Source organism: Neoarius graeffei, chromosome 14 (assembly GCF_027579695.1).
Source record: "Neoarius graeffei isolate fNeoGra1 chromosome 14, fNeoGra1.pri, whole genome shotgun sequence".
NCBI lineage: Eukaryota > Metazoa > Chordata > Actinopteri > Siluriformes > Ariidae > Neoarius > Neoarius graeffei.
In genome coordinates, this window is record NC_083582.1 from 43,440,670 (window position 1) to 43,465,256 (window position 24,587).

General features: G+C 42.3%; 2 protein-coding genes across 5 annotated transcripts in view; one reads left to right on the top strand and one right to left on the bottom strand.

Moving 5' to 3' along the window:
* On the top strand, nucleotides 1-10,189 carry dlgap5 (discs, large (Drosophila) homolog-associated protein 5). Of its 4 annotated transcripts, none has more exons than XM_060939728.1 (20): nucleotides 1-214; nucleotides 966-1,198; nucleotides 1,276-1,454; nucleotides 1,532-1,594; nucleotides 1,707-1,740; nucleotides 1,894-1,962; nucleotides 2,072-2,164; nucleotides 2,285-2,362; nucleotides 2,445-2,485; nucleotides 2,591-2,775; nucleotides 2,905-3,159; nucleotides 3,742-3,830; nucleotides 4,081-4,241; nucleotides 4,408-4,509; nucleotides 6,590-6,839; nucleotides 6,937-7,708; nucleotides 9,295-9,340; nucleotides 9,427-9,601; nucleotides 9,709-9,755; nucleotides 9,934-10,189. In XM_060939728.1, exons 2-20 carry the CDS (start codon nucleotides 967-969, stop codon nucleotides 10,036-10,038), a joined length of 2,976 nt encoding a protein of 991 aa, XP_060795711.1. In that variant the 5' UTR covers nucleotides 1-214; nucleotide 966; the 3' UTR covers nucleotides 10,039-10,189. The 4 variants fall into 4 exon arrangements, with proteins under 4 accessions (XP_060795711.1, XP_060795713.1, XP_060795712.1 ...); XM_060939730.1 differs by having other exon boundaries at nucleotides 1,710-1,740; XM_060939729.1 differs by having other exon boundaries at nucleotides 1-136.
* Nucleotides 9,886-24,587, bottom strand: part of rsph10b (radial spoke head 10 homolog B) — a 21,755-nt gene continuing 7,053 nt past the window's right edge. The window contains exons 2-19 of the mRNA XM_060939733.1: nucleotides 21,588-21,663; nucleotides 21,399-21,467; nucleotides 19,268-19,441; nucleotides 19,092-19,177; nucleotides 18,884-19,004; nucleotides 18,598-18,774; nucleotides 18,290-18,514; nucleotides 17,903-18,092; nucleotides 17,692-17,800; nucleotides 17,515-17,597; nucleotides 16,847-16,992; nucleotides 16,667-16,774; nucleotides 16,217-16,384; nucleotides 15,967-16,036; nucleotides 15,818-15,877; nucleotides 11,004-11,129; nucleotides 10,542-10,728; nucleotides 9,886-10,398 (exon numbers count right to left, since the gene is read on the bottom strand). Coding sequence (XP_060795716.1) covers nucleotides 10,200-10,398; nucleotides 10,542-10,728; nucleotides 11,004-11,129; nucleotides 15,818-15,877; nucleotides 15,967-16,036; nucleotides 16,217-16,384; nucleotides 16,667-16,774; nucleotides 16,847-16,992; nucleotides 17,515-17,597; nucleotides 17,692-17,800; nucleotides 17,903-18,092; nucleotides 18,290-18,514; nucleotides 18,598-18,774; nucleotides 18,884-19,004; nucleotides 19,092-19,177; nucleotides 19,268-19,441; nucleotides 21,399-21,467; nucleotides 21,588-21,663 — 2,374 coding nt within the window. The 3' untranslated portion in view covers nucleotides 9,886-10,199. The remainder of the gene's footprint in view (nucleotides 10,399-10,541; nucleotides 10,729-11,003; nucleotides 11,130-15,817; nucleotides 15,878-15,966; nucleotides 16,037-16,216; nucleotides 16,385-16,666; nucleotides 16,775-16,846; nucleotides 16,993-17,514; nucleotides 17,598-17,691; nucleotides 17,801-17,902; nucleotides 18,093-18,289; nucleotides 18,515-18,597; nucleotides 18,775-18,883; nucleotides 19,005-19,091; nucleotides 19,178-19,267; nucleotides 19,442-21,398; nucleotides 21,468-21,587; nucleotides 21,664-24,587) is intronic.

Below are 24,587 nucleotides of genomic sequence, written 5' to 3' on the forward strand. Positions count from 1 at the left end.
AAATCCTACCCGCCATGTTTAAACTGAAGTGCCCGAGGAAGTGGGCGCCTCTTGTTTACTTCGTATTTGATGCCTTTTTATCGGGCTAGTTGCTAACGAACAAGCAGTTTTAACAAAAACAAGCTATAAATTACAGGTAAGGAAGAGCTACAGGACTGCAAGTTTCAAAGAAACGCTTACAAGTAACCTTATTTACCCTCAGTCTGAGAGGAAGGTGAGTAAACTGGTCAATAATATACCAAACGGAGCAGCTGCTTCAGTTAACAGAATAATAATAATAATAATAATAATCAAATAACCGTCATGGCGGCACTACTACAGTAAAGTGATGCTAATGAACACTCTGTCTTTATCTCTTTTATTCCTCTTGGAGTGTTTTATAGTTACACTTGTGTATAATGAGAATTTCATGGAGAAATGAGAAGCCTAACACGCTCACCCTAACTGACTTGGAGTGCAGCTGTTGGGTATTATCAGGATTTTGACCCATTATACAATTATAATTATACACCTGACATTTTTACAATAAGAAAAAAAAATTGAGTTTGTTCCAAGACTGTGTTTTTCTAAAGCAAGAACATTCATATTCTAGCTTTAGATCTTTTTCAATCATTCATATGTTGCTTTTATATTTATTTAACATTATTATTGTGACTTCTAAAACATAATATAAACCCTAAGTGCATATACTTGATTAGTCATAACTGTTTCTTGAATTTTCCCTTTACCAAGAAGAATAGTATGCAGTGATGGTTATGAAGCTTAATAAAGCTTGAAACTTTGTGGGACCACAATGGAAATAGGTGTATTTTACACTTTGTGTAATCCTTGGTTTAGTTTCATGTTTTTCCAGTTATGGTGTATATGTATACGGTATAGCTGATTTGCATGTTGTTTTACCTCAAATTCACTCAAGCACCCTTTTCTTGAGATCATTAAATTGTGTTAACATGCATCCTTTTCAGTATGGAATCTCGCTTTGCACATCTTTACAAGCGAGACAGCAGTGTCTCCATGATCCGAGTCAAAATGTCCAGGCGACGCTCCCAAACCCAGAAAGAGAACAGGGAAAAGATGCAAAACTGCCGCAGACACCTGGACCAACTTCCAGAGCTGGAGCTCTCTTTGGATGTTTCCGCTCTTGAGAAGTCGGTTCTTCCTTCCCAAGAGACAGGACACAAAGCTAGAGCAGATAAAAGTAAGACGAGTTTCCCTCCTCCTACCCATCATTTTTTCATAGTATGTGCTACAGCAAATAACACTGTTTTTGACTAGATAACAGTGCTGCAGTTGAGAGGAAAAACATGCTAGCACGTTATAAAGAGAAAAAAGCACTGCAGAAGGAGAAAGAAAAGCGAGAAAAGGAAAAGAAGGGCACCTTTAAGGTTGGTCTCTACCACCCACAGCCCCTGGGCTACTTACCCTTGAATCCTGTTGTACCAAGCACAAAAAAGGTGAGCTTAATTTAATTTGCATGCACATGTGGACCTTATGACTGTATTGCTCAGTGACTTGAGTGCTCTTATTTCAGACGATGGACATTTTACCGTCCACCAGAGTGACCCGTTCTATGAAACAGCATTTGCAGCCAAAGGTACATTGGTCTTCAACATTCTCCACTAATTCTTATATTTTTGAACTCACTACACATGTTACATGTGCATGTAAAAATGCATTTATGGTGGCGTTTTCTGTTTTTCACACAGCAGCCAGCTGAAAAACAACCTGCACCAAAGAAAAGTATGGGACAGCTTTCTGTGACCTTTGCTTAGGGTTTTTTTTTTCTTTCTTTCTTGTATCTAGAATATTTTTATTCATATTCACAATGTTCATTTGAAAGCACCATATTGCAATGATCTGTCAGTAAATCAGATTTCGTATTTTGGTCATCAGCTGAGCCACTCGGCACCAGAGCTAGCAAGTCGTCCATACCAGTAACTGTCAGAGGCAGAACTGCTCCAGGTAAACTCTTGAACAACCTGTCAGCTACATGGTCCTTCATGAGTCTCAAAGCTGATTAAATCGTTGTTCAATATAGTTTGGGATTTAAGTCGTCTTCTCTCTTTGATAGTTGAACAAGTTGTCAGAGCTCCAACTACTCGATCAGCTGCTAAAGCTGTGACAGCAGCTGCAGCAAACAAATCTGTAGCTCAACCTGCTGCAGGTACTTTTGAATCCTTTCTTTTATCCGATTTCCTCAAAATGTCTTGGTCTCCGCTGCTATGCACATTAATTCTGCCGTTTCCCCTTATTTTCTTTTGTTTGGTGTTTTACCTATTCTTAGATCTCAGACCTCTCAAAACAAGAGCTGCTAATAGGCAACCTGCAGCTCCCTCTTCAGGTCGAGGAAAAACCATGCAGGGTAAGGGCAATGCACAGTATACCTTTTCAAGACATTTTCTGCACATTTTAAATATCCAAGCTAAATATTTCTTTTCCAACAGGACGTACAGAGTCTGTGGCAGCAGAAAAGAAGTTAACGAACGTAAATGAACCTGCAGTGGTTTACAGCTTTTGCCTTATTTTTGTTTTAATTTATTTGTTTAAGCTGAGACCTGGTATAAGTCAGTTTTGGTAAATGTTTCACCAGGTTGCTGATGAGGTGGTCACTGAAGTAAATCCCTCCTCATCTCAAGAGGAAAAGATGGCAGAGGAAGCTAATGTGACTCCAGTTTCATTTGCTCCCCAAGGATTTGTGTTCCAGCCTCCTTCTGGTCTGGCCTTTCAGCCTACACCCCTTTCTCCTCGCTCTGCTGATGCCTTCCTCTCACCCAGGTACTTGAGTCATGTGCCAGTGACGTACCCTTGAGAGTGCTTTAATTTTTTTTTTTTAAGGCTACAATTTAATGGTCTCTTGTGTTTTGCATTTTGGAGTTCACTAATCTTTGGTCTTGATTTCTGCAGCTTCTCAGTTGAACCCTGCATGGAGGATCCAATTTCTGTACTGTCTGATTCGTCCTCTGCCCCTCCTCTTTCCTCACCTCCTCCCTGCGTGTCTGAACCTTGTCCTGCCCCTGCTTCCAAGTCTGGTCCTCCTCACCTACCCTGCGTTTCATCTTCCTCTCCTCCTGCCGCTGCTCCTCTTCCACTTCCTTCTTTGCCTCCTGCCACTCCTTCCTCAGCGCCTTTAGAGCCTCAGCACGACGTGTCCTATTTCAGGTGAGAGCAGTTGCTATGTATGTATAGTTGCAGACACAATGTCATCATGGATATGAATCATCTTTCGGCTGCTCCCATTAGGGGTTGCCACAGCACATCTTTATTCGGCATATTTCATTTGACATCGGTTTTACACCGGATGCTCTTCCTGACGCAAACCCCCCTCGATCTATCCGAGCTTGGGACCGGCACTAAGCACGCACTAACTTGTACAACCCCAGTGGCTGGGTATTTTACCTGATCTGCATGTCTTTGAACTGTGGGGGGGAACCCACGCAGACACTGGGAGAACATAAAAACTCCACACAGAAAGGCCCCCCATCCACTTGAACCGAGAACATTCATGCTGTGAGGTGACTGTGTTAACTACTGCACCACTACGTGCACCAAATTCTTGGATTTTATTTCTATTAAAGATGTTTGTGGTACGATCATTCTGCCACAGGAAAAGTTAAAAAAAAAAAAAAATCATTTGAAAGCCCAACATTTGCTATGACGTTTATCACCGTGATGAGAACACGAACTTCTGACTGCAGTTATATATTCCTGAGCATGTGGTATGTGCTTGTATGCGTTCTACAGGGCAGTAATGGCTAACGAGACCCAAAGATTGACTGGGTTGTCTGAATTTTGGGAATTGCGATTTGATGATTCCTCCATCCCAGAAGAGAGTGAGTGAGCAGTTAAATATTCATCTCTAAAAACATTGAAATTCGATCTCCAACTGGCAAATGTCTATACAGTCTTGAAGTTCATGCTGACTTTGAGAAAACGTAAAATAAATGAACTTGTGCACCAATTTTTTTTTTTTTTTTTTTGGTTTTGTTTCTATTAAAGATGTATGTTGTACAAATCATTCTGCCACAAAAGAAGTTCAAAGAAATCACTGAAAGCCCAACATTGCCTGTTCTGTCTCTCCAGTGCGGGACCGAATGCGCACGGCTGTTGGCCAAGCCAGGCTGCTGATGAAGGAGCGCTTTGGCCAGTTCAGTGGGCTGGTTGATGACTGTGATTTTGGCCGAGGGGAGAAGCTCACAACCTGCACAGACTTGCAGGGATTCTGGGACATGGTGTACTTTCAGGTGATGATTTGAGAAGTTGTCATTTACTCAAAGTTTTCGATCATGTATTAAGAAAGAAGGTAAATGTCATTGCCATACAATGTCTATGTATTTTGCCATAGATTACGGAGTCCTACCGTAAAGGGATTTAATTAGTCAGCATTGGTCACCTTGCCTCTTGTATTAGGTGGAGGACGTTGATCGGAAGTTTAATGCGTTGAAAGACGCTGAAGCCAGGGGATGGCAAGAGGACATCAAGCCTGTTGCAAGGCAGAAAAGGGTGGTCAAGGTATAGAAGTCTTTAACATACTTTCTCATCTCATTATCTCTAGCCGCTTTATCCTTCTACAGCAGGGGTGTCAAACCTGATCCATAAAGGGCCTTGTGGCTGCAGGTTTTCATTCCAGCCATGCAGCAGCACACCTGACTTGGCTCATTCAATCAACTGAACTGTCTTCACACAGTCAAATACTTGCAGCCACACCCACCCTTGATTAAAGGGTGGGTGTGTCAGTTGATTGAATAAGCCAAATCAGGGTGCTACTGCATGGCTGGAATGAAAACCTGCAGCCACACAGCCCTTTATGGATCAGGTTTGACACCCCTGTTCTACAGGGTCGCAGGCAAGCCGGAGCCTATCCCAGCTGACTACGGGCGAAAGGCGGGGTACACCCTGGACAAGTCGCCAGGTCATCACAGGGCTGACACATAGACACAGACAACCATTCACACTCACATTCACACCTACGGTCAATTTAGAGCCACCAGTTAACCTAACCTGCATGTCTTTGGACTGTGGGGGAAACCGGAGCACCCGGAGGAAACCCACGCGGACACGGGGAGAACATGCAAACTCCACACAGAAAGGCCCTCGCCGGCCACGGGGCTCGAACCCGGACCTTCTTGCTGTGAGGCGACAGCACTAACCACTACACCACCGTGCCGCCCAACATGCCTTCTATGTGTTCAAATTTAAATTTTGTTTCTATGATCATTCCAGCCATTTGGAAAATTCATACTATAAGTTTTTATCGATTCATCAGTCTGAAGTGTTTCCACCATCATTGTATTAACAAATGGCCCTTTTCCACTACCCTTTTTCAGCTTGCTTCAGCTCACTTCAACCCGACACGGCTCGCGTTTCGACTATCTCAAAACAGCACGACTCAGCTTGCTTCAGCCCTGCTTAGCACCCAAAACTCGCACGGTTTTGGAGTGGGGCTGAAGCGAGCCAAACCGAGCTGAGTGAGGCTGGGGGCGTGAGCAGACACTCCCCTGTGCACTGATTGGTGAGAAGGAGTGTCCTCACACGCCCACACACGCCCCGCGAGCACGCTGGGATCTGTAAACCCGGAAGAAGGAGAATTACGAATTACGAGAATTTCTGAAGCCTTATGCGCCTCGCCTCATCTATACGCTCTTGCCAGTATCTGTTCGCGTTGTCGGTGACAACAAGCCACAGCACCAAGACCAGCAACACTAACGACTCCATGTCCTCCATGTTTATTGTTTACTCTCCGGGTCGTGAGACTACCGCTTAAAAGCTCACTGATGTCACTGTTTGCGCCGCCTAACGACATCACGTGACGTCCACCCACTTTCGCTAACTCCACCCAATGTGTCCACCCACTTCCAGCCAGCACGGTTCAGCGCGGTTGTAGTCGAAATGCAACTCCAACAGCCCCACTCAGCTCGACTCAGCACGGCACGGCTCAGCCCGACTCAGCCGCGTTTGTAGTGGAAAAGCGGCAAAAGTTACTGCACTGATGTAAAGCTTTGCTGCTTTTTTAAAAAAAAAAAAATCATTTGTTTAGAAAGTGATTTATTTCCAAATAATTAATATTTCAAACACTGTGGTTGTGCCTGCCATTCAGTGAAATGTGCATGTCCTTCCTTAGAACCAATCTTCCTTTTTCTAATACAGTTCAATTGTTTATTCAATCTTGCATCACACTGAATCAGGCGAGGACTGGGTATATTTTTGCCCCACTTCCAAAGAAATTGACGAAACCTGCCTGCTCCCACAGTTACTTTTGTACCCGTCTGCAATATTTTTAACAAACTTAGTTGGTTCTATTTCCTTGAATCGAAGAGCCTAATTCATACCCAGTAAACAAGTTGCTAATGAGAACCACACCTTATCTAATACGCTTCAGTGTTTGTGAGTCCCCTCACAAAAAAAAAAAATATATATATATATATATATATATATATATATATATATATATATATATATATATATAATATTCTTACTAATTTGATGCACTTCGTAGATGTTGGACTGTTGATGGCATAATTTTTTTTTTTTTTTGAGTGGTAAATGTGTTACTATACGAATGCCTGTGTTTTTTGTGTGCATGGTCATGCAGAAGCCCCCTCCTGCAGGAGGTAAGACAAAAGCGAGTGTGGGAGCCAGCGCAGCTGCAAAGAGTCGTCTGGCTGCAGTGAAAGCTGCCATGAAGGCCAAGCAAGCTGCAGGAGCTAAAATTGCTGACGCTTCAGATAGAGCTCAAGGTGACTCTGCTCCTACTTCAGATGCCCAAGCTAACATGCTGACAGCCCAGACAATAGTTTTTCATGGAGGCTTCTTCCAGGTGGAGAGTCCGGTCAAAGTAGCTGGTATGAGCAAGTTCATTATAGCCTTAAGAATTACATCAGTACACTGAAGTTTTGTGACCGTTTGACCATCTAAAGGTATGAATACAATTATCCCCAGGTGTTGTAAGAAGATCATCTCGGCTAAGTGCGGCTCCCTTTACCAAGTGTTCCCCACATGTGTCTAAATTTAGCACACCAGGCAGGCAGCAGAGATCTACTGCAGTGGTGCATCCATCTCCTCTTCCATGCATTCTCACTCCTTCTAAAAGCGCGCCTCTGACTGCATCCCCTCCTACCTCTCCTGCTGCAGTAGCTGGCACCACTGCATCTCCTGTCTGCCCGCTTAAACAGCATGCTGATCCCCTTCCCTGCTCCCCCAAAGCCCTTCACATCAGCCCTGAGCAGCACAGGTCTGCCCCCTGTGTGTCACCTAATGGAGTCTTACACACACAACTCAGCCAACCTGATCATAACACAAGTCTCAAAAATATCCAATCAGACCTTATGATTACACCAGTAGATGATCAAGCGAACCAGTTAGCAGAGATCAAGCCGCACAACTCTCCTTGCCAGTCAGAGGAAGAACTGCCACGTCATCTTCCTGTGCATTCAGGCAGCAGTACCGAGCCTGAGGCAAGTGCTCAAGAGTCTGCCATGACGGCATTGTCCCAGGAGCAAACTGAAGTGGACATGTTCCACTCAGACAGTCAAGCTTATGCTATGAGTTTCACCCACTCGCCTTCAGCATGCAAGATAACTCCACGAGCAGAGACTGTGGAGAACTGTGTCTCGGTCCTTTCCTCCCCCTGTATGATCTCCACCACACCACAGCAAGTCCAAGTCTGCTTTCCAGCACCATCAGACAAAACTGACACTTGTGTCAATGAAAGGTAAGCACTACTAATGAATTCGAGTTGCAGGCTAACAAAGAAATCTAAATAAGCTAACAGTGAATTCACAAGTTAAAACTTGATTTGAATGGTAAACGTCTTGGGAATCCAGGTTTAGAAAGACATGAATCCGATACATATGTAATGGAAAAGAGACATAGTAACTACGACGCTTTGGCAGTAGGCCAGTAAATCCATGCTATTTTCCCTCATCGTTGTTGGTTTATTTTGATTTTGCACACCGACTAATTTACACTGCACATGCTTCATGGATTCTTCATATTAGTATTCGTCAAACTTGTCTTATGTGCTTTCGTTTACTTTCCTATTGTAGGTCAGTAAGATCTTATTGTACCGCGAGTTGGCCTACTGTTTAGCGTGTCCACCTCTCGATCAGGAGATCGTGGGGTCTACTCACGGTCAGGTCATACCAAAGGCCATCATAAAAATGGTACCTATTGCCATCTGGCAAGGCACGCTGCAATGGAGATGCAAGTAGGGAGTCAAACTCTCGCGGTTACCAGAGGACTGGCCTCCCACTGTAACCCTAGCTATGTAATAGGCGAGAGGCCGAGGGCTACGGAAACGGAGATCGGCACCACCCTATGTGGCATGGGAAGGACTTTGAAGATTTTGTTATACAGTAAATGTTGATTTTTCTTAATGAGTATGGTAACTAGATGTTAAAGGAACAGTCCACCGTACTTCCATAATGAAATATGCTCTTATCTGAATTGAGACGAGCTGCTCCGTACCTCTCAGAGCTTTGCGCGACCTCCCAGGCAGTCAGACGCAGTCAGACGCGCTGTCACTCCTGTTAGCAATGTAGCTAGGCTCAGTATGGCCAATGGTATTTTTTGGGGCTGTAGTTAGATGCGACCAAACTCTTCCGCGTTTTTCCTGTTTACACAGGTTTATATGACCAGTGATATGAAACAAGTTCAGTTACACAAATTGAAACGTAGCGATTTTCTATGCTATGGAAAGTCCACACTATAATGACAGGTGTACTAACACCTTCTGCGCGCTTCGACAGCACATTGATATGGAGCTCAGATATCAATGCGCTGTCGAAGCGCGCAGAAGGTGTTAGTACGCCTGTCATTATAGTGTGGACTTTCCATAGCATAGAAAATCGCTACGTTTCAATTTGTGTAACTGAACTTGTTTCATATCACTGGTCATATAAACCTATGTAAACAGGAAAAACATGGAAGAGTTTGGTTGCATCTAACTACAGCCCCAAAAAATACCATTGGCCATACTGAGCCTAGCTACATTGCTAACAGGAGTGACGGCGCGTCTGACTGACTGGGAGGTCGCGCAAAGCTCGGACAGGTACGGAGCAGCTCGTCTCAATTCAGATAAGAGCATATTTCATTATGGAAGTATGGTGGACTGTTCCTTTAATACTGGCCTGAGGCTTTCTTCTGTTCAGCTTTGCTTAGATGTTCAAAAAATAAAGCTGAAGCAGATCTGGCTATCCACCTGTCAAATATAGGTCTTTTAGACTTTTTCCTATGAGCAAAATGTAATTAGGCGCACGTTTTTATACATTTTAATACGACCTGTTCTTTATTTTACAGATCCATCAGTGTAGACTGTAAAGTGACTGAAAATCAAGACCGTGAGGTAATCATGACATCATATAGTAATGCTTATGGAGAAAGTCACTCTAATGCTAAGGCTAGATTATAATGTTCCTATTATCACTTTAGAATATGGCCAGTTTGGACTTTGAGCGATATCTGCAACCCACAGCCCGATGCAGCTTATCTCCTGTGCAGAGCATGGCAGTGGACAGGTTCTCACTTGGCGTAGATGATGCTGAAATGGAAAGCCCTCAGGCGCAGGCTGGAGAGCCTGTTCAGGATGCACCGATGACTCCGACAGGTACTCTAGGTGTTTGTATTGCTGGTGTTTTCACCTTGGTGTTTCATGGAGGTGGATTTAAGCATGTGGCCCTCACCACTCACTCTCTCTCACGACTTTTAATCCAGCTTTCTCCAGAATGGCACCATTGGCAGTCACTCCCTGGACTGAAGAGGTGGATTTGACTCTTCCCTGAATTTCTAATGCACTTTCCTCACGTGTAACAGCACCATAAAAATGGCTCTGATACTCTTTCATTTTATCAATGTTTAAGCATTTTAATTTTCAAATTTATCACAACGGTTGCAGTGGTATGAGGTCACACATCTCACAGACCTTCTGTTGCGTTTCAGATGATTGCCGATCAGCTGCTGTTCACCCCTGAGCAGAGGGAGAGTGTGAGAGAGTCAGTGTGCGAGCGTGACCTCATGATGTTTACGCCACCTGCCGATACTTAATTTGAGCAGAGATGTGGGCAAGCATTGTAATGGAGTTTATTTACTTTTTAACAGTAAAATTGATTAAATATACTTGGATTACCAGATTTATAATATACCTTTCTGCATTTATAAAATTTTGATCAATTAAAGCAAGCTGTCTTTTTTGGAAGACTGTGGTGTCATTTCTTCTTTTTCTTCTTGGTCGGCGATTGCTTTAAATCCACAGAGCTGGAGGTCGCTGGGGATGGGAGAGCTGCAGATGAATTGGTCAGGTCACTGAAGACTTGGCTTTTCTCTTCTTCCTCCTCTTCTCTGGATCCCTCCTCCTCTTCTTCTCTGGCTCTCTTCTCCTCTTCTGCCCTTTGCTGCTCTCTTAGTCTAAAAAAAAAAAAACGTCTGATTAATAACATCTTTGATTCTATTACCACTATCCTTTGATCAGGAGTTACTGAAATAATTTGCATTATAGTGTAAATAAGACTTGTCAAAATAAGAAATTAGTAAGCCAAAAGGTGAAGTACTTGGTGTTTGCCTTGGCCTTTTCTAGAGTGATTCTTTTGTCTGTGGCTTGTCTTTGGCGTTCTTCTTGCATCTGCTTTTTCCATACCAAGTTCTCTTCATATGCTGGGAAGAAGGTGTGTGTAAAGAACTGGTGAACACATTTGATCCAGTTCTCCAGCTGTTCTTCAGGTCGTCCCTCTTCAGCAACTTCTAGACAGTAAAACACAAACGAGTAAGAGGCAGGTGGTGACTGATGGTAACGTGTTCCTGTAGTGGAAATGGTTTTGGATGGGTAAACTCTAAACTTCAGTTCATCTAGCTTTAGTCTGAACTCAGTGATGGCTGATGTTCAATACAAGCGGGCTCTCTCTCTGGGCTTGTTTTGAGTAATTAAGAATCTAATCTATACACACAACATATGCAAGTCTGTAAAGTGCTATAAATCATTTTATTTATTTATTTTTTAAGAAACTAGATTGTACCCATGTTTATGCATGGTGGCTCGGTCACTTCTGTGTCTTTGATGAAAACACTGCTTGTAGTTTGTTTGTTCAATTCCATCCCTGATGCATCTGTGTCGGTCGGCTTAGATGGGTCAATTCCCTGATCTAGTAAGTAATAAAAAGCCAAAGAAACCAGAGATGGACAAAGTACCCAACTTCATTACTTAAGTCAAAGTACAGATCCCACTGATCAAATATTACTCCGATACAAGTGAAAGTTGTACAGTCAAATTTTTACATAAGTTAAAGTACTGAAGTACTTGCTTTTAAAAATACTTAAGTATTAAAAGTACATTTTCTGTCAGCACATCAGTGTATTATTTCCATAATGCTTGCAAAACCTTATGCCTCTGAAGCAACTTATTGGATTTACTGACAAACCTGTAGAATAAACACCTTTAAACAGATTTCTACATTCTGCTTATTTGGCAAGATTATCTCATCTCGTTATCTCTAGCCGCTTTATCCTGTTCTACAGGGTCGCAGGCAAGCTGGAGCCTATCCCAGCTGACTACGGGCGAAAGGCGGGGTACACCCTGGACAAGTCGCCAGGTCATCACAGGGCTGACACATAGACACAGACAACCATTCACACTCACATTCACACCTACGGTCAATTTAGAGCACGGGCGATTGCTCTAAGACAACGAGGGAGGCTCAGCCTCCTCTAAAAATGACGAACATCGAATCATAGAAATATATGTGCTCAACCCAACTACAGTACGAAATCATTCCGTTATAACTTTCCCCAGTTCGCCTAATGTGTGCGTGAGTTTTTCCCCCTCGTGACAGCGCGATGCAGCCCAGCCTCAGTGCACTTCAATGGCATTTGGGAGCTATGCGCTTTTCAATATCAAAATGCAAGATGATTATTGGACAAATACTGCAAAAATGCCCGCCCACGGACTCCGAACCTCACATGGGAGGGACATGGCAAAGCTTTCCGCGAGGAGATTGGTGAAAGCGGCCGGATATTTTCTTTGATTGACAGCTCGTTTCAACTATAGACAGGCAGCGGTGAATCTCAGTTCAGTCCCATGCGGATTCGCAAGTGCTGTGGTGTATTGTAAGAGATCAGCTTACATTTCGATTTCATTCATTACATACGGTTTCTACCAGCTTTCTTAGTTTGTATATATTTTCATTGTAAATATAGTGTTGTCAAGTTTGCTATCTTAGTTCCAGAAATTTTGTTTATTTGAGTGACTGAACTTGAACTTGAGGGGGCTAGTCAGCTAGCAAGAAAGCTGCGCACGGATGACGAGCATTGCTGATTTAATTTTGGCGAAGCCATTTGCCAGTCTTCCTTTCGAGAAAAAAATTAAAGAGCAAGGTAGACCAACGCCTCAATTTGACTTGGTGAAAAAGGTAGGGAATAATACTCGTTCCTTTCAGCTCTCCTGGTACGAGAAAGTGAATTGGCTAACAGCAAGTGACCCACATCAACAACAGTAAATAGGCTACTTTAGTAATATGTCATGGATGGACCAAAAATATAGAATCTATTTAAAATGTTTATGCTGAGTATATTATATTGGAATATATATTTATCTGGATATGAATTAAACACAGCTACAATTTTGAAAACATTTTTAAACGAAAACACAGCCGAGAACATTTCACACTACAGACCTGGATTAAAAGTGAAGGGTTATCAAAATTGTCAATAAAACATTTCTCAGTCAAAATAAGTAAAATATAGGGAAAAAGTGTCATTGAATGCTGAGGTTCCTGACAAAGAGCTGCTTTCAATAATGATCACTTTTTAAACAACATGCCACAATTTTAAAACATAAAATATACCCCCCCCCCAACACCACCATCATGTATATTGGACAGTAGGCTAATGGGCCAAAAGAACCTGTTATTTCAGTTTGTGACCCTGCCAACAATCAGCCAGATCAGAGGCAAGAGTATGGGCAAAATTGGTGTGTTTTTTTCCTTTTAAAATCTGGAAATATCATAACCGACCGGCCTCCCCTGTTTGAAAGACTACCAGCCGCCACTGATTTAGAGCCACCAGTTAACCTAACCTGCATGTCTTTGGACTGTGGGGGAAACCGGAGCACCCGGAGGAAACCCACACGGACACGGGGAGAACATGCAAACTCCACACAGAAAGGCCCTCGCCGGCCACGGAGCTCGAACCCAGACCTTCGTGGTGTGAGGCGACAGCGCTAACCACTACACCACCTACACCACCGCCCCGGCAAGATTATATTAAAACGTATTTCTGAAAAGACTTCAGATAAGCTAACATTATTCATGTTAGCGTAATTCTGTTTTTACATGCTAACTAAGTGTGTCCAAGTTAACTTGCTAGGTGTTAACGTTAGCTGTAGACAAGGCGATGGCAACTTGGTGGGCAAATCTATTTGACTAACCAGACTGCATAGCTACATTTGCAATGTTATCGTTAGCTCTAAAAGCACAGACAACTTCATTGCAAGCTTTCTCTTGGAATAAACCGTTTTATATACCTTAACATGCTTCCACGGTTTGGACGGTGAGTTTTGTAGGCTGTAATGTGGTTCATTTTTGGCAAACATTTAAAACGAAATGAATCTTTAATCCTTTCAGAAGACTGAAACATTGGGTCATGGGTGTGTGAATTCCCCAGAAGCACCGCTGAGAAATCATTGAACTTGATTTTATACAGTCTATGGGCGTAACCCTAGTGATTACTGATAGGCTGTCTCAGGGTCACCTGCAAAAAAAAATCATGTTTTAAAGAAAAACATCCACTTTTGAAGCTGATTCGTAGTAACGAAGACCTTGACAGAAACATAGTGGAGTAAAAAGTATGATATTTATCTTTCAAATGTAGTGAAGTTAAAGTCACAAGTTTAAAAAAAAAAAATTATACTCGATATACATGCCTGCTCTGTAAATGTCAGGCATTGCCTTATGCAGTTTAAGACATTACACTTTATTTATATATACACTTCACACAATTAGACTATTATTCTCGAGAAAAACTGCACAGTTTCTTTCCTGATGTTTCACCCATTTGCAACAGGTGCAAGTCTACGACTGGTAACTTAATACACTCTTTCTGGTTATGCAGTAAACTGTACACATACTGGAAAAGTATTTTTCATTGCTTCTCTATGGCTTATGGGAAATGTTGGGAGCCTGATCCGCTTGTAGCCATTCTTGGGGCAAATACTCCTTTGTCTTCTACCAATAAATATGAGAAAAAGGCTATCCTATTTGGAACTGTGATTGCAAAGAAGTTAATCCTCCGGGCATGGAGGTCGGCCATTGCACCCACATACGATCTATGGTTGAGAAAAATGGCAAATATGCTTCACTTGGAGAGACTGAGGCTTTATAATGAAGACAGGGGAGACATGTTTAAAACTAGAAAAGCACTCGGAGAGCGCAGACCTCCGCTAAGAATCCTTTAACAAAATCCGGGATCCAGAAGGTGATCCGGATCTCATCTCATTATCTCTAGCCGCTTTATCCTTCTACAGGGTCGCAGGCAAGCTGGAGCCTATCCCAGCTGACTACGGGCGAAAGGCGGGGTACACCCTGGACAAGTCGCCAGGTCATCACAGGGCTGACACATAGACACAGACAACCATTCACACTCACATTCACACCTACGGTCAATTTAGAGTCACCAGTTAACCTAACCTGCATGTCTTTGGACTGTGGGGGAAACCGGAGCACCCGGAGGAAACCCACGCGGACACGGGGAGAACATGCAAACTCCGCACAGAAAGGCCCTTGCCGGCCACGGGGCTCGAACCCAGGACCTTCTTGCTGTGAGGCGACAGCGCTAACCACTACACCACCGTGCCGCCCATGATCCGGATCACCGCCAAAATTTAATGGATTGTTACTTCTGCCCAGTCACACCTCTGGAAAAAATTTCAGAGCAGTCCGTTCATTACTTTTTCTGTAATGTTGCTAACAGACAAACCAACAAACAAACCAACGCTACCGAAAACATAACCTCCTTGGTGGAGGTAAAGATGTGGGACCCTGTACTACAACTGTTTCAACGAAAGGACTAATGTGTCGATGACTGTGAAACACCTTGCTGTGTGTATTTCTCATTTTACTCTATTCACTTTGCACAGGTTTTTTAAAATATGTTTATTGTCATGACTCTGGCCTTTATTTTTTACATGATGAGCTGATCCTGTTCATGTTTTATTTGTTAGTTTTGGGGTGGGTGGAGGGTCTTTTTTTTCTTTTATCTGTTTGTCCTGTGTTCCCCATCTCATTATCTCTAGCCGCTTTATCCTGTTCTACAGGGTCGCAGGCAAGCTGGAGCCTATCCCAGCTGACTACGGGCGAAAGGCGGGGTACACCCTGGACAAGTCGCCAGGTCATCACAGGGCTGACACATAGACACAGACAACCATTCACACTCACATTCACACCTACGGTCAATTTAGAGTCACCAGTTAACCTAACCTGCATGTCTTTGGACTGTGGGGGAAACCGGAGCACCCGGAGGAAACCCACGCGGACACGGGGAGAACATGCAAACTCCGCACAGAAAGGCCCTCGCCGGCCACGGGGCTCGAACCCGGACCTTCTTGCTGTGAGGCGACAGCGCTAACCACTACACCACCGTGCCGCCGAAAAACAAACATATATTTTAAAAAAATTATACTCGAGTAAAGTACAGATACTCAAAAAGTGTACTGAAGTACAGTACTCAAGTAAATGTACTTCGTTACTGTCCATCTCTGAAAGAAACACATTCATATTCTACTCTAAGGTTGTTTACAACCCAAGACTATTATTTATGTGCATCTGAAAGTAGATAGTACCTTTACATTGGGTTTCTTCAGTTAGGGATGACTGTGTTGTTGCCTTGGATTTAAATTCCTAGAAGAAGACATGTGATTAGGAGGGTTTTTTTTTCTGTATACAGAGAAAGTTATACATTTTCAATAACTCAAGAAAATAGAAGAAATCTCAAGGGATTTTGTGCTGTTGGCAGCAGACGGAATGATGGTGCTTGGGAACAGCACTGTTGACTCATATTTCTGGAGACCCAAAATGAAATGTGTCCAATTGTGTACACATACTGTAAATCTCATTTAGGTTAAAGATAATCACACTCAGTATTAACTCGAAGACAGCATTATGAACAAATTCCAGATTTCTGAATCAGTGTCAAAGTGAAGCTATGAGAGCTGTGTCACTTCCTGGCCATGTTCACTAACCTGAAGAGAAGCCAACTGGCTCAGAATAGGGCTGCTCCCCTGAGCTCCTGAGGAATTCCCATCAGGATCACCCAACTCACACTGACTGTGTTGTGCAGTTCTGACTCCGTTTGCGTTCTTCACTTCAGCACAACCCAGCAGTACCTCAAAGAACTCAAGAAAACTGATCTGCAATGCAGTTCTTACTTTCAGTAAGATCATATCCCAAAACCTTTAATTATAATCTTGATTTATTGCTTTCTTGTTTTCCCCCCGTTTGAAAACGATAACAGGGTTTTACCAAAGTTTTCAGTGACTCCAGACAGTACATGGTTAATGTATCTAGTATTCATTGCTCTGGATTTAAGCACGTTGGGAGCAAAAATGTTGTGTCTGGGGTTTTCAAGGACTAAGCTGCGTTATTACTCATGGCTGTTATGTTTGAAATATGATGTTAACAACAAATCCAACCTCCAAATCCAGGTTACTGTGAGCAGAACTGTAGATTGCAGGATTTTCTAGTGAAATGATCTCCAGTAATCTTCTTGTGGTTAGTGTACAATCAAAGAGACCAAGAACCTGTATGTAAACAATTGATAATTTGTTACATGCGGTTTTATTTAAAATTAGCAGCAGTGATCAAGTCTTTACCTGAAACATCCAAATGAAGTGCCTGGCAGTCATGATGGCAGCGATGGCAGCTGCCTTGACTTTAGGGACAGTCTGATATATCTCCCAGCATCTGTCAATATACTTCTTGCCAGTCACAGCACGAAGAGGGTGGCAGTAAAGATTCCCTGTGTCAGATGTTATATATTACATCATGTGGGGTTTTAACTGATTACATTTCGATGAGATACAATGAAAATGAGGCAGCACGGTGGTGTAGTGGTTAGCGCTGTCGCCTCACAGCAAGAAGGTCCTGGGTTCGAGCCCCGGGGCCGGCGAGGGCCTTTCTGTGTGGAGTTTGCATGTTCTCCCCGTGTCCGCGTGGGTTTCCTCCGGGTGCTCCGGTTTCCCCCACAGTCCAAAGACATGCAGGTTAGGTTAACTGGTGACTCTAAATTGACCGTAGGTGTGAATGTGAGTGTGAATGGTTGTCTGTGTCTATGTGTCAGCCCTGTGATGACCTGGCGACTTGTCCAGGGTGTACCCTGCCTTTCGCCCGTAGTCAGCTGGGATAGGCTCCAGCTTGCCTGCGACCCTGTAGAAGGATAAAGCGGCTAGAGATAATGAATGAACAATGAAAATGAAAGTAGGTTAGGCAATAGTGAGAACTAGACTGTACTTATGGCCCTGCATAATGAATACCATATTACCTTTTACATTCTTGGCATTGGGAATGATGTTCTGCTTCATGAGCTTAGAAAAACACTCTGCAAGTACACAGCTAGAGGAGAACCTGAACCATGAAAAAAACTATGTAAGATTTTAGCCTGAAACCTTCACATTTTTAGCAGTGATCAACTCTCCACTTTGGAAAAAACAACACTTACTCAAAGTCTCTGTGGTAAAGATGGTATGCTGCAATGACAAGACAACTAATCCACTTTCTCAGGAACATCGTACTAAAAGGTGAATAAACCTCCCCTACAGACGCATCCTCTATAAGAAGACAGAGAAAAATGTCATCAGTTAATCTAGAAAATAAGTTTTTGATGTTGTATATCGTTCTACCAAATCAAACCAAACCGAAGATGTATTTACTGTTAAAAATGTGATCCAACTGCGCCAGTGTTAATCCATGCTGGTGGACACTGCTGTCCTTAAGAAAGCGGCAGAACTGTAGGTAATTGAGCAGGAAAGTGTTGTCTGGAGAGTTCTCGTGTCCAAGACTGCTGTACAGACTGTATATTGGTCTCAGCAATGCAATATGTCTCATAATGGCAGATTCCACCTGAACACATACGAGCATCATCACAGTAATGAGATAACTAACGTTGCATTCTGTCAAAGCTACTGGGAAGTCACAACGTAAGACCTTTAAGAGATAATAATACACCAAATTTTGCACAGTGAATGTCCAAAAAAAAAAACCCCAAAAAACTGTTTCTGAACCCTGAAACATGATTTTACAATCGGGACCACACTGACCTGGCTGAGCTCCTGCTTTCTTTGCGCTTCAGGAATTTGATTTAATAGAGTCTCGATATTCAAAGCCATGTCAGGTCCAAGTAGTGAAGCACTATCACCTTCAGGTTTACCAGGCATTCCACCTAGTGCACATAATGAAATCGTGGAGGATCCTGGGAATTTCGCCATATGGTCATTGATAAACTCCCCTTCATATATACAGCCATTTTTGAAAACAAACTTTCCCTGAAACAAAACATTTCAGTTAATGTCATAGAAAGAAACAATATTTCTACCTTTTAGGACATAGAAATTGCACAAGGATTTACCTGTCCGTGTTTTTTGTTATCCTTCCAACATCCAGAGTAAACTGCTCCACTTGCATAGACGAATGTTCCTTGACCATGACGCAGGCCTTGAACAAATTCCCCTTTATACTCATTCCTGAGGGGGTACTGAGAGCCAGAAACTCGCCGCAGAAACCATGTGTGTGTCCCGTGTCCATGCTGCAGAAAATATGTAGCTCGATTTACCACATAGACATGGCAATGAGGAATCCAGTGTGCTTGGATGCGATGAATTGCCTAAGACTAGAGACCAGAGAGAGTGACATACCTGAACACCATTTAGCCATTGCCCACTGTATTGCTGACCCAGGTGAATCCATTTCATTGTTCCTTCTCCATGTCTGACACTGTTCTTCCACTGGCCTTCATAAGTATCTCCTGATGGATAGCTAGTGTGAAAGAGTGTATCGATCATTTTCATGTCTTAATAATGTGAGCACTGACTGAAATTTGGAACTGTGGGCATCACCACATACCAGCGAATACCCCAACCTTCTCTTCGGTTGTTTTCCCAATCACCTTCGTACCATGATGTTGCCTCTTGATTGTAATACATTGTTCCCTATGACAATCAGGTTTTGCATTAAATTAAGAAAAGTACATTTACTCAAAAATCTGTGACGTCAAACTCTTTAGACATATTCTTTCCTACCTTGCCATATCTTTGGCCTTTGTTCCATTGCCCTCTGTATACAGTGCAGGTTTTGGGAGATTTGTAAGTTCCAGTGCCATGGCGGATACCATTGCATATGTCTCCTTCATAGGTGCTACAATCTAACCATGTGTATGTCCCATGTCCCATAGGAGCATTGGATTTAAAGTCCCCCTGTAAAATGCAATTAGTGTTAGAAAGTTTGAGTTGGACTATTACTGTAGTGTTTCTACCCTGTAGGAGTAAACACTCCTGTCTCCAGAGGTTAAATTAGAATTAGGAAGTGGGAAGACCTACTTCTTTCAAGGGTGTGGAAATGATTATATCATGTTATTTTACTGGGGTCTAAACGTTGATAATATCCATCCATCCATTACCGCTTATCCTGTACAGGGTTGCAGGCAATCTGGAGCCTACCTCAGCTGACTATGAGCAAAAGGCAGGGTACACCCAGGACAAGTCACCAACTCATCGCAGGGCCAACACAAACAACCATTCACACCTACGGTCAATTTAGAGCCACCAATTAACCTAACCTGCATGCCTTTGGACCGTGGGGGAAGCCAGAGCACCCGGAGGAAACCCATGTAGACACGGGGAGAACATGCAAACTCCACACAGAAAGGCCCCCCGTCAGCTACCAGGCTCAAACCCAGAACCTTCTTGCTGTGAGGCGACAGTGCTAACTATGACACCACCATGCCACCACATTGATAGTATGTGATTTTAAAATTCAAGTCATTTTTCCCCCCAAGACAGTAATTTAACTAACCTCAGTGGGGTGGCCAGTTCATTAGTTGCATCAAAATAAAATCTAAATGTCTTTTGATGCTTCACCAGGATAAGACAGAAAAGCCAGTAAAATGAAAATATTTTACTTTAAATATATATATATATATATATATATATATTAGAGTAAAATATTTTCAGTTTACTGGCTCTGGTCTTGGGTGGCACGGTGGTGTAGTGGTTAGCGTTGTCACCTCGCAGCAAGAATGTCCTGTGTTCGAGCCCGGTAGCTGACGGGGGCCTTTCTGTGTGGAGTTTGCATGTTCTCCCCGTGTCTGCGTGGGTTTCCTCTGGGTGCTCCAGTTTCCCCCACAGGCCAAAGACATGCAGGTTAGGCCAATTGGTGACTCTAAATTGACCGTAGGTGTGAATGTGAATGGTTGTTTGTCTCTGTGTCAGCCCTGCGATGACCTGGCGGCTTGTCCAGGGTGTACCCCACCTCTCGTCCATAGTCAGCTGGGATAGGCTCCAGCTTGCCTGCAACTCTGTAAAACAGGATAAGCGGCTACAGATAATCGATGGATGGATAATGAATGGATGGATATATAGACACACACACACACAACAGTTAACAGGTGCCTCGACAGAAGGAATGGCTTTGACAATTTTAAAGCAGTGTGATGCTGTTTTACATCCTCATCATTCATTGATCTTCAGTAATCACTTGATCCTAGTTAGGCTCATGGTGGATCCAAAAACTGAGAACCTGGGAATCTCAGGAAAATTGGACATGAGGTGGGAACACACACGGAATTAGACTTATTACTGTTCTCCCCATTTTATCATGCTATGACTTACATTTCCATCACAATGATTTCTAGGCATTATTGCTGCCTCACAGTTCCAGGGTTCCTGTTTCAATGCTGAGCTCGGGTTATAGTCTGCATGGCGTTTCTGTGCATGTTTTCCCTGTGTCAAAGTGGGTTTCTTCCCAACTCCCAAAAACATGCCAGTAGGTGGATTAGCGATACTAAATTTCCTGTATATATGAATGAGGGTATGAATGTGTGCATTCCCACCTCGTGTCCAGTGTTCCCCGGAATAGGCCCTGGATCCACCAGGACCCTGACCAAAATAAAGCAGTTACTGAAGATGAATAACTGAAGGAAAGAATGACTGAATGTCTAAATTGAATCAGGCATGGAACTGCATTAAGATTAGAATTAAACTCTGCAGGCAGGTTTATCCAGTACCAGAGTTGGTTATCCCTGCTGTAAATCTTACAGTCGTTCCGTAATGAAACCCCTCGTCCTCATAAAAAACTAAATTTGAATGTGAAATAACTGCTGTACATGATGATGCTTGTATTCTTTATGCAGGGATCAAACAAAAGTCTACACACCTCATACTTTAAACCGTCTGCCCATGTGTATTCTCCATGACCATGCATCAAGCCATCTACAAAGTTTCCCTGGGGAATATGCATTGAAAAATCATTGTAAATGTGAGTGAATAAGCATGTTTCTTACTTCGTTAACAGCGGCTTTGAGCTATTTACAAATAATTATTATTTGACTCCTGTCCTCCGCACCTTGTATACATGTCCACCCCTAAAGTAGGCAATTCCTTCCCCGTGGAACAACTCTCCAGATCTGGCACCTTCATATCTGAAAGACACTTGGGTCAGTTTGCCTGTTTTATATGAAAACTAATTTACACCACCATGATAATGAGGTTCCAGATACAACCCTGATTCCAAAAAAGTTGGGACAAAGTACAAATTGTAAATAAAAACGGAATGCAATGATGTGGAAGTTTCAAAATTCCATATTTTATTCAGAATAGAACATAGATGACATATCAAATAGACAAGTTGCTCAAGTTTAGGGATAGGAATGTTAACCCATTCTTGTCTAATGTAGGATTCTAGTTGCTCAACTGTCTTAGGTCTTTTTTGTCGTATCTTCCGTTTTATGATGCGCCAAATGTTTTCTATGGGTGAAAGAACTATTCAAAACTTTGAAACTATTCAAAGGTAAGGTGGAATTGTGATTTATTTTACCAAATTCAAAAAGCATTTTATGTGAGTCGGCATAGATAAGTGACACAAGCCTGTGTGTATTACATTTGCATGCTGCTTTTGCAGTTTGAAATAAATTTTTTTTTTATTAATTTTTTTCCGCCTCAGGCTCAGTGAATATCTGTGATTATTATACATACAGGACACTTTTTCAATGGAATAAAAACGTGTTCTATTCTCTTCTAGCGGGTTTCATTCATTTGGTTTGATAGCATGCAATATTGTTAGCATATCACTTATCCTATGTCTATTAACATCACTCTACCCAGTGGAGAAGGAGTGTTGAATATGGTTCAAGAAATTGCACGGTTGTCAGGACAAAATGACGTCACACGTCTGAGACGTAAAACTTCCATGCTAGCAAGCGACTGTGACAGTTTGTAAACAAACATGGCCGCCAGGTTTACTTTATTAAACACGGAAGATTTTAAGAGAATTTTTAAAAAGAAAGATGTGTCGAATACCCAAAAGGAATGTATAATAATAATAATAATAATAATAATAATAATAATAATGGCTGGGGTTGTTGCTAAAACCCATGACACGGAACGGGACGTGACATATTATTGCTCGGGCAGTGACCTCCCTGTGATATGGGACGGGACACTTACCTTATTGTCCGTGATGGGATATAATTTGTTAATTAATTCATTGAAAAATTCTTGTGTTGACTTGTCATTTCTTGTATTTCAGTTGTACAAAATGTAAACAGTTGTATCATCCATCATGTGAAGGACTGGGGCATAAAACCCAGGATGAAATTAACAAAGCAAAGAATTTAAAATGTATCAAATGTCAGAGCAAACGTGGAAGACCAAAGAAGAAATAAATATTAACACGTACACACTAATTTGTTTGTTCTTTCTTTCTTTTCTTTTCTTTCTTTTGAGTGAAAATATGTCCGTGACAATTATTCTGGTCCAGGACGGGACGGGGAGGTCACTGACCATGAGCGATAATATGTCATGTCCCATCCCGTCCCGTGTCACGGGTTTTAGTAATCGTCATTGGCTGGCTTTTTTTCATGGTATATCAGATATATTCCATTCAGCTAGCGTGATATTGAACTCGTCTTCGACTCGCTCAGTATCATGCTAGCTGAATGTGCATCTCCCATAACCCGGTACAGAACAGAACAGTACGGAACAGTACCGTCACGTATTTTAATGTGGTGTCACGTATTTTCTTATATTTGCCTTCCGGGTTTTTATATGCTGTTCTGTCCCATTTGTTAACAAGTGTTCCGTCCCACAATACCATTTTTGTGGCATTTATTCACATAATGTATGATCTTACCTTTTTTGTTCCAGTTTCACAGAGATATCCGTCACGTCCACCATTTTATTAATCGGTACTTACATTAGTCATCCCGCCTTTATAGATGAACCCGTCCCGTCACGTATGATAAATAAAGTTTGAAGAAAAACAAAATATATTGTTTAGTTGTTTTATTGTCAAAACATATAACTTAACTACTATTTATTCATCTATTTTACAATTTCTTGCCTCTTCCCCTACCTCTACCTCTTCGTTTCTTCAGCTGACATTGTATACATTTCAAGTTCTTATCTTTTTTGATCTGTGCTTCTGTTTTATGACCCACAGGAATTAGTATCAGGTTGGGATTGAACATCTACAAATTTCGAAACTAGTAACATTGATGACACTGGTCTTGCAAACCGAGCCACACTTCTTAAACATGTTAACCTGAGATAGTTTCCTCCTCCACTGTGTAACACATCAACATATCAATCATGACAGTTAAAAGTGGAGACAACGATCCAGTGAGAACCCATCCCAACAGGATGGCGATCGTTCCGCCACACAGGATTTCTTTGTGACGTCACGCCAAGGTACAGTGGTGCTTGAAAGTTTGTGAACCCTTTAGAATTTTCTATAATTCTGCATAAATATGACCTAAAACATCATCAGATTTTCATGCAAGTCCTAAAAGTAGATAAAGAGAACCCAGTTAAACAATTGAGACAAAAATATTATACTTGGTCATTTATTTATTGAAGAAAATGATCCAATATTACATATCTGTGAGTGGCAAAAGTATGTGAACCTTTGCTTTCAGTATCTGGTGCGACCCCCTTGTGCAGCAATAACTGCAGCTAAACATTTCTGGTAACTGTTGAGCAGTCTTGCACACCGGCTTGGAGGATATTTTAGCCTGTTCCTCTATACAGAACAGCTTCAACTCTGGGATGTTGGTGGGTTTCCTCACATGAACTGCTCGCGTCAGGTCCTTCCACAACATTTCGATTGGATTAAGGTCAGGACTTTGACTTGGCCATTCCAAAACATTAACTTTATTCTTCTTTAACCATTCTTTGGTAGAATGACTTGTGTGCTTAGGGTCGTTGTCTTGCTGCATGATCCACCTTCTCTTGAGATTCAGTCCTGACATTTTCCTTTAGAATTCGCTGGTATAATTCAAAATTTATTGTTCCATTAATGATGGCAAGCCGTCCTGGCCCAGATGCAGCAAAACAGGCCCAAACCATG